The sequence below is a fragment of the Onychostruthus taczanowskii genome, unplaced genomic scaffold, assembly GCF_017590055.1.
Source record: "Onychostruthus taczanowskii isolate IOZ18803 unplaced genomic scaffold, ASM1759005v1 scaffold9, whole genome shotgun sequence".
In the NCBI taxonomy this organism is placed as follows: Eukaryota; Metazoa; Chordata; class Aves; order Passeriformes; family Passeridae; genus Onychostruthus; species Onychostruthus taczanowskii.
The window spans coordinates 11,554,394-11,564,304 of record NW_024506993.1 but is presented as its reverse complement, the minus strand read 5'-3'; the positions used below and the strand labels follow the sequence as shown (position 1 = coordinate 11,564,304).

At 47.5% G+C, this 9,911-nt stretch overlaps 1 protein-coding gene across 1 annotated transcript; it reads left to right on the top strand.

Moving 5' to 3' along the window:
- The first annotated feature begins 2,427 nt into the window (after positions 1–2,427).
- On the top strand, positions 2,428–3,206 carry DNAJB8 (DnaJ heat shock protein family (Hsp40) member B8). The gene has a single exon (XM_041426063.1). It carries the CDS (start codon positions 2,568–2,570, stop codon positions 3,204–3,206), a length of 639 nt encoding a protein of 212 aa, XP_041281997.1. The 5' UTR covers positions 2,428–2,567.
- The last annotated feature ends 6,705 nt before the right edge of the window (positions 3,207–9,911 follow it).

The window sequence follows — 9,911 nt, the reverse complement described above, 5'->3', positions numbered from 1 at the left end:
ACGCCTGCTGCAGGCAGCAGACAGACAGGCAGTGAGCATCCTCGGTTTGGGGATGACAGGAGAAAAACACTCCCTACTTTTCAGCTGGGTAGGATGCACTAAATCCGAGACAGATAACCCAGTGCACCAGCCAGTCTGAGATGGGCTCACAGCATCAAAAGCAAGTAGGGGAAGAGACACTTTGCAAAGACACAGCAAAGGCAGCCACCTCCCTTCTGTGCACAGCCCCGCTCCCCAGAGTTAATAATAGGCCTGGGGCCCTCTCCAACAGACTTTTCTGATGTCCCATTTTCCCTTCTGGGTAATACAGAGTAGCATCAGCAATCCTTCTTGAAATTTCTGCCAAGCATCTGCAAAAGGACCATGCTGGCAGTGGCTAGGAGCTGTTGGCACCTTCTGGGGACTGGTGGGTGGTAAGCTTGGATCTCCCTCAAGTCCAATGGACAGTCCTTAAAAATCTAGTCCCTTTTGTGAAGATTTCAAGCATAAGACTACAAGCTGAGTGAGCGATCAATCTTAGCTCTCCCCTCAGTGTAGAAGACCAGTTCAGGGTGTTTTGGGAATGCAAAGAGCCCTCTGAGCTCAAATGGGCTGCAGCAGCTTGCTGTTGGGCCCAGGTTACTCTTGCCATTTCTACAGAACAAACAGCATCCAGCAGAAAAAATTATTCATGTGGCACAACCGCGCCCTGTAATTAAGAAGACTTCTGTGCCAAAGGAGGCAAAAGCTGAGATCTCTCCAGTGAGGTGAGCCCACAGGACCATGAGCTCCTTTGCTCCTTTGCGCTTCCTTCAGCTCCAGCCCTGTGGCAATTTTACTGCCCAGGTCTGGCAAGCGCCTCCGTGCTGCTGCCCATCAGTGACCAGTGAGAGCACCAGCAGTACAAGCACCTCTCCCAACATGTGTCAGCTCAGTTGCCTTCTTCCTTCTGTGGCATTGCTGTCTCCAGGCTGACATGACTGCCCCTTGCTTTCAGAGCTCCCCACCCCGGCTGTGAGTTAGGACAGCAGCCAGCTCATACGCTGTGCACGTGCTCTTCGGTCTGGCTGGCTCTTGACTTCTTCCCAAAGTGTGGGATAATGGAAAAGAGGGCAGTGATCTGCAACGTGTGCTGCTATTAGTAGGTGTTTATGACACTGTGTTACAGACAGATGAATTCTCATTATTGGCACTTCCTTGGAGACCTTCTTCATGCAGTGTTTCCCTCTGAGGATATCATATTTCCCACCAGAATGACACATCCAAGGAATAGAAACAGATGCAGGATAACCCTGGGTTTGATGCCTGTGTCAAGTTCCTGGGCAATCCCTGTTATAATGTATACACACCTTGGGACAGGTATCCAAAAAAGCACATAGAAAAGAGGTTAAGGTTGGTAATTCTGGGAATTTAATTTACTACCAACATGAAAATGAGGCTCTTCTGAAAGTGTTAAGCTTGTCTATAATTTCAGAGAAGATTATGATGTCCATCTAATCTTGATTTTAGGAAAAATTCCCATTCAGGATTTAAAAGTGGCCACATGGGGAAGTTCCAGTGATTCGCTACCTTCATAAAAAAGGATGTGCAATGTTTTTTGAATTTAAATTTGGCTAATGATACCTTCCAACTGCTTTGTTTGGGAGCCTGAAGATCCCTGTAGCACTGAATTTCTGTTCCCATGCAGGTTCTTGCTGACTACGATGTAGCTGGCATGGAACTTCCTCTTTCCCCAAGTCTCTCACTCCAGAGTGTATTTTCCAATCCCTTAGTCACATTCTATGGTCTTTCCCTGGGCTTTCTCTGATTTGTCCACACTCTTTCCAACCTATGGGTAGCCAAACTGCAGCTTCCCTATAGCTGCTGCCATAGGGAATTATGTCCCATGGGATAATATGACCTAACTACACCACACTTCCCTGGATTGCACAGGAATCCACACTGTGTATCTGAGAATCCCACTGTAGGGCGGGTTCAGGCAAAAAGTAATCTGACAAAGTCATAAGGGTGGTGAAACAGTGAAAGACATTGCCCATGGAAGCTGTGGATGCCCCGTCTCTGGAAGTGTTCAAGGGCAGTTTGGTTGGGGCATTAAGCCACCAATTCTAGTGGAAGTAGTCCCTGCCCATGGCAGGGGACAGGGATTAGATGACCATTAAAAAAGGTCATTTCCCACCCAAACCATTTTATGATTCTATGGCAGCCCTACATCACAGCTATGTCAGCACAGTTACATACAGCAGCTGCAACATCACGTACGTGATCTACATTTATAAACAGAAGGCCAGTGACAACCAACTCACCCTGGAATGTGGTCAGGACAACACAGCCAGGATTGGCTGAACCCGCTCTGAGGTCACAATCTCATGATTTGTGAGCAACAGGTTTGAAAAGAATCTCTGTGGTCAAACAGCTCTTGGTGGCCGTGCACTGCAGCAGGACAGAGCAGCTCATGGGGCAGGCTGAACATCTCTCTACCCCTGAGGAGTGCAGTGTCACTGGGTGTCCAGGAGTGTCTGCATGCTGATCAACCTTGGTGGGAGAGAGATAACCAGGCACCTTCCAAATAGCCCCAGCTTTCCTTTGAGATGGTAGATTACTACAAGGTCCTTGGACTGCAAAAAAATGCCTCACAGGATGCTATTAAGAAAACCTACCACAAACTGGCACTAAAATGGCATCCTGATAAGAATCCCAAAAACAAGGAGGAAGCGGAAAAGAAATTCAAAGAGATTGTTGAAGCATACGAGATTTTGTCCGACCCTCAGAAGCGATTACTCTATGACAAGTCTGTTGAGGAGAGCAGAGCCCACAGAGAGAGATCTACAGTGGATTACAGCAGCTTCTCTGGCTCCCATCATGGATCCCCCGAAGAAGAGGAGGTCTTTAGAAGCACATATCCATTTACATGTATTTTCTTGAACTCTTTTGACATCAGAATCAATGGTGAGGACTGGCAGAATGCAGGTGGAAGAGGAGGAAGGCCCAGGGAGATGTTTGTGCCACAGAATTCATTCTGTTCTGACGGGCACCACGCCTCCTTCTTTGCTGAAAACACATCTGGGCCATATGGTCCCAGAACAGTGATAACCACTACTGAGGTGATCAATGGCAAGACCATCACCACCCGGAAAATCTTTGAGGATGGACAGGAGACAAAAGAAGTGGAAGAAGATGGCCATCTGAAGTCTGTAATAATCAATGGGAGAGAGTACCTGAATCTTTAATGTCACGAGGAAGAGGATTGACTGCAAGCTGTGGGATGTGCTCCCATAGCTCAACTGATGGGCTCTACTACAAGCAGTATCAATAAATGCTGTGTTCATGACACAACCCCTGCAGACTTCTCAATGGTTGGGAAAAAAATATTTCACAGGTAAAGATACAGTTATGCTGAACTAAAGAGTGTGAGTCCACAAAGCCTGAATGAGGTGCTAGATAGTGATTATTCAGTAAATATGTATCACAGGTACACGTGAAAGCAACCTTGCTGGCTTGCCAAAGAGACCAAGTTGATTAATACAGCAATAGGAGACAAGCTAGATTGTGGACACATAAGAGAGTCCTATAACAAGCTATAGGTTCCCTTCCCACTCCTTGAGATGCCAGTGTTAAAGTCTACCAGCTGGATGAATAAAGCCTTGTGTGACTCTCACACACAACCCTGACACTAAGCGAAGAATATCCTTCCTACTTTTGGTGTATGAGAAGATGCATATCCATTAAGAAAAGGTTTTTATACATGGGGAAGAAGGTTGGCAGGGGTCAGTGGGACATGGAGAGAGCCTAGAGGAGAGAGAATGGCATAGAAAAGAAAACAAAACAAAAAAAAAACAGAGAAAGGAAGAAAACATCATTCCTTAAACTGTAAAAGAAAATAGGGGCTTTCTTGAGAATGCCCTGCAAATTATGACCAGAGACCCTGATAGAAGTACTGCATAGCTCAGGGGCTGAAACTGAGCAGGGAAAAGGTGAATTTGGCTCTCAGACTGGGACAATCTATATTCCCTCTCTGCCTGGAGTCATTCAAACACAAAGAGCTAAATTCAAACCATGAGCCAACAGATTCCAGGGGGCTGAGTTTAGCTCCCTCTTTGTGCAAAGCTGGATGTGAAGACTTAGATGAAGCTTTACCATCCTTATTGTCTTGCTCACAGCTGCAAGAGCCAGTTCACAATGCATTTCTTGCACAGCCTGCCAGCATGCTGTTCTTGTCCTCCACTGAGCTACAGAATGCACTCCCCATGTTTCCGCCCTCCCCTGGGCTGACGTGGACTGCTGAGCCTTGTTTCTTGCTTGGCCAGGTCACCTTAAGCATTTAAAATCTTACACACCTCTTATTTTTGGTCCCACGCTACATCCCCTTGAGTTTCCCAGCTTTCCCTGCCCAGTGATGTCTCCCTGGAGACTGGAACTAGTTTTCAGGGACATTTTCACTCTAATCCAGATTATAATTGCTGCTTGTGTTTGGGCAGGTCTTTGCATCTGTTTCCTCTGCAGTAAAATGGGAATAACAGACTCCTGTGCTTTGAAGGAGACTGTGAGGTGGTGTTGCTAGCAAAGGACTCTGAGCATTAATGAATAAGTTAAATTAGCCAGAATGCTGCCACCCCTTACTCAAGCCCTTTTCTCTTGTAAAGACAAATGTAGCTTAAATCACCATCCTTAGCAACTGATGCCATGTCCAGCATGGAAAAACAGACAAAAACTGTATTTGTTATGTTAAGGGCTGTTAAGCCACTCTCCCAGTGAGAAAAAGACAGAACTGGGTAGCAAGTGGAAGCTTAACTTCATGCTGGGTGCATGGAGGAGCAGGGAAAACCTCCATGCAGGGACAAACTGTGTCTGCTGCTCCTCCACAGTTTGGAAGCCATCAACAGTCCTGCAGGCTCTCCGGGGACTCTGAGAACTGCAAATATTTAAGGGACTTGGTACAGAAAGATTATTTTGGTCAGAGCAAGCACGAGTCAGTGTTTCTACTGATACTTCTCCTGTGGACACCATATTCATGAGAGATGGCTTCTTGAATTTATGTTATGCTGCCTCAGAGGAAGTCGAAGGTAAAAAACCCCAAACAAACAAATCAATAACAACAAGAACAACAAAAAATCAAACTGCCTGTTTTGGATTGGAAATTGAAATGGTCTTTGATCAAAATAGCATGTTTGGAAATCTGGACCAGAGTTGAATTCCCAGCTCCTCTACCTTTTCAGCTTCCTAGGGCTAAAACTTTGCTTCAGTCTTGTCTCTAATGGGATATTTATTTATTTATTTATTTATGCACATCAATATTTCCTTATCTGAGACAAAGGTATGCAAGAGTATATATATCTTAGACCTTTCTTGCCTTGGGTCAGTAGTTCCCTCTCCCGTGTTGGTATCTAAAAGAGCACCTAAGAGCAAGTTCTTCCTTTTTCCATCCCTGGGTCAGAGTGTGTCTATTGCTGCTTGCAGTAGCAGGGATCTCCTGGGGCTGCTCTGGCAGCTGCACATACCCAAACCTGCTGGAAGGAATACGGGAACACAGACAGGGAAGGGACCCAGCTCACCCAGAAAGTGTCGAGTCCTGCAGATCTGCAGGAGGACCTGCAGATCCTCTTCCATTTCTTCCTGTGCACTGCACCATAGAGCACCTCACAGTACTTTCTGTGAGCTAAATATCTGAGATTAAAAAAAACCAAAACAAGCCAAGGTCTGGTGGTAAGAGAGCAGGTCAATCTGCATTAGCAAAGTCCTGCATTCCTGCAATAGCAAGAAATCTGCCAGGTGTGCCCAAACCACCCCTGGAATGGGTTGTGCTACAATGAGTAACAGAGACACAGCCCATGCTGTAAGTTCTCTAAGTGAACCCCAACACACCTTGCCTTGGAAGCAAACCCTTTTCTGTTCCACGACATTGGATCAGACTAACTCTGAGCCTGCCAACAAAACACCAACACCTTCAAGGGTTTTTTTTTTAAACTTTTTCCTCATGCCATTTAGCAGCCATAGCACCAGAGGAGGCAGCACCAGATGTCCAACCAGCCACAGCACAAATCTGTGAGTCTTTGCCTTGCCCAATTCCAGTTCTCTGTTCCCCTTCCAAAAATGCCTCTTCCCTCCAAAAACCTGTATTTTGGGACCTTGCCTGGTCAGTGGTGAGTCTTTCAGGTGTGTTTAGGCTGAGGGTGCTTGCACGCACTGGCACATGCAGTCGATCCTTACGAGGACTCCGGGGTACCTGCTGCACAGCCTTGTGCTGAGATACTGATGGAAACCAGCCCATCATCCTTCCAGTCACTGCTGGGCTTGATGGGCTCATTTCCAGCACCAGCTCTGCCTGAAGATGTCACACTTGGGGGCAGCTGGAAGCCTCCCTCCTGCCTGCAGCTCCAGCCCCAAGCATGTGGCCCCGGCTGCCCGGGGCTCCAGGCGGAGCAGGGAGCGAGGGTGGCTCGAGCTCCATCCCTGAGTGTGGCCAGCAGCCTGCACTGAGAGGCTGAGTCATTATTTTATTAGCAGGGCCCACAACTACTTTATTGTGGGCTTAGGCTGCAAAAACAAAAACATACATAAAAGCATTTGGAATTACTTCATAAAATACTAAATCACGATATTAACCGACTGACCTTTGCTCTATGCAGACCTGCTAATTTTAGCAATTACAGCCAACAACTTGAACATATCAAGTGGGCAACTGTTTAACAATAATGACATCTGCTTGGGAAATCAAATTATGTCTAAACATCTTTAAATCCCCACTAGGGGATACCTGGTTTTTTTTGGTTTTTTTTTTTTTTTTGCAACTGTTAGTCCCTGTTTAATAGGATTTTAAACTCACAGCCGGCTGCACACTGTGGTGGCAGCGGCCCCTCTCCCTGGAGTGACAACAACAGGACAGACATCCCATTAAGCAGAGTGAGAGTCTCTCCTTGGACAGTGATGGAAGTGGTTTGGGTTTTGACAGCTTAATCTGATAGACGGGTGCATTAGCAGGGTCCCTTTGCTCGCCTGTGCCCCTGCAGATACTGCTCCCCTCCACAGCCCCCCCAGGTTACATGTGCTGGACACATCCAGGGCTGACCTCCACTGGCTGTTGCTTGGGAATGATGGAACCTTGCTACCAAGATGGGCTTTGCAGCTTTCAGTGCTGTTTGTGGAATGACTGACATGAGATTTCCTCCTGTAATGTCCTCATACACAATCTTGTTTTATTTTTGGTGATGAGCTCTGTTTCTTCCCTCTCTTTCCTCCTGTATCCCCAGCTACTTAAATTCCTCCCTACTCTTCTCCGCTTCATGGGTGAAGCTCCCACACTGAGATCTGTTCTTCCCTATAATGGCCTCAAATATGACTACAACAGCTCTGCAGTTGCTGTAGTAGCCATATTTCAGGTCTGTAGGGTTTTCTTGCCAAGAAAAGTAACATTAGAAGCAAATGGGACTAGTGAGGAAGGGTGAGCACAAGACCACCTAAATCTCCACTGAAGCACATCAGCGCAGACCAAGACCCTCCACCATAAAATTAAGGTCCTTATTCAGCCCCCAGTTAGGTTGCTGCAATGCTCTGAGCTCTGCTGATCTGGGAACAGCCTCAGCTCCACGGTCCCACTTCTGATCACTCAGCACGCTGGGCTGCAAGGCTGTTGTCAGATATTTGAATTGAGATACAAGAACAGAATATTCCCGCCCCTTCTCCTCTCTCCCTCTCTCTCCCTCCCCGGCCAGTCTGGCACTTCTCTGATGGAGCGTGCAGCAAAATCACAATCACATGTTCGCAGCAGTAGGAGGCCATTGGCATGGAAGTGGCAGTGATGTCACTACAAACATTTCCACCCTATCCCATTTCTCCAGAACAGTCTCCGTTTTTATGACCCCATCCTGAGATCTGCAGGAAATCAAATTGTCCTGATACTATTTTGAGCGCTGGTGTCATGGCACCGATACATAAGGAGGAGAGGCGGGAGCTCCGGGCCGCGCTGCTGCAGCCGCTTGCTTTGTGCGGCTCACGGGCTGGATGGCAGCCGTGCCGGGACCCTCGGCGTGTGTGTGCTGAGCCAAGGGAGAGCTGAGCAGGGCACGCTGCAGGGCAGGCCTGGCTTCTGTCCATCAGCAGCTCCCGCACCGCGTTGGAGCTCCCAGAGCCTGGGGCACCGCGGTACCGGGGGCAGAGCCAGCGCTCAGGCACGCGGCTCGTGGTTCTGCAGACCCGGCACGCTGGGTGCCAGCCACCCTGGGGGCTGCACGCAAGGAAGAGCGTGGTTACAAGACATTCATGAACGGCGAGGGGAGATCTGGGGAAAGACAGACACTGGCAAGGTGCCTAGGACACGAAACCAAACGACAATCTGACCAAAATCGGGAGAAACAGCACCCAGCAGCTACAAATGCTTGTCTGAACTAGGATTGCCATCTAAACAGAATGAGCCATGGGTTAGATACCCCTGTCTATCAAACTGAGACTTAAACAGCAGTTTAGACCCCACTGTGCTCACAAAACCCTCCTCTGATGCTTCCCACCAACACATGAACCCCTGCAGACTGGAGCTCTCCCTTGTGCCTGTGCCTCGCCGGAAAGATTCAGGTCCTGCAATATCTCTTGCCAATTAAGCTCCAGTGGCATCCCTACCTGATTCATCTCCTGCACCTAAATCTTATCTTCTCCTCAAAGAACATCAGACCTAACACATGACATACACAAAACACTCCTGAGCTGAGATTTTGAACAGAAGAAACAACATCTGCAGCAAAATTTTATCTATTGGACAAAGCTTATCCTGGAAGAATTTAAGAACCCCCAGAGTCCCCTGCAGCAGAGCAGGAACAAGTACCAGTTTGACTAAAAATAAGCAGTGGGAGAGACATGGTGGTGGCCTAGAGCTCCTAGTGAGTAAGAAAATATGAACTGCTTCTCAGAAAGTGTAGTGGGAGCTTCTCTGTTATTTCTTTTAATGTAAGGGACAGGAGGATCCTATACCTTTAAAGTTTTTGCAGAAGGGTACAGGTTTGAATCCAACATTAAGAGCAGTTCCTCCAGGAGAAACATTTTTATCAGGCTGTGTTTTGAAAAGCTAGAGCCTCCTTGTGAAGGCAGAAGAGAGCCCAGTGACAGAATTTGAGTCTCAAGGCTGACACAATTCATGCCAAGTGCTCATGTGTGCTTGCTCTCCACAGTACCAGAAAATACCATGCTACAACCCCAGAGAGGAAGGGTTTTTAAGCACTTTGTTTCTGACTTTGCTTTCAAGCACATGGTGTGATGGTTGGGGTATCCCATGCAGAGCCAGGAGTAGGACTTGACAAGCCTGGTGGGTCCCTTCCACCTCAGTGTATTCTGTGATTCTATGATAAAACTCTATTATCTCATCTGAACCTCACCAAGATCAAATGTGGTCATTTGCCTTTAGCCATGACTGCTAAACTCACTGCATCCACAGGAGTCAGTGCTGAGACCAGACAACCACTTTGGAACCTCCTGCATGGGAACGTCAGTAATTGGAGATAGTGTCCAGCAGCCTTCCAGCCTGAGACAACACTTAAGTTCCCATGAAATTGAACTGACCCACGAATTGGATCATTAGTCATCTCCTCCAGCTTTCATTTTCAAGACCTCCTTTATCTTTGGATACAATTAGCACTCAATTGCATTCACCTTTGGTCACCCTCCAAAAAAGCACCAGGCAAAGGAGCTCATGGGACTTGAATACCACCCACTTCTCAAGCATTCAAGAAAGTTCTTTACTGTTTGACTTCAGTATCTGCTTTCCCATCTTCCATGGGGCTATGCCCTGTAACTCTCTCTTCGTGGCTGGCAGAACTTTGTGCCCTTCCTTCCCCAGGCTCAGACCTCCCTGGTGCCACTGCAGACAGCTCCTCACTTTCCCATGCCCTTGATCACTCAGCATCTTGGCTCAGCGATGCCATCCAACCTTTCCAGCTCCTCTGCTTCCTCAC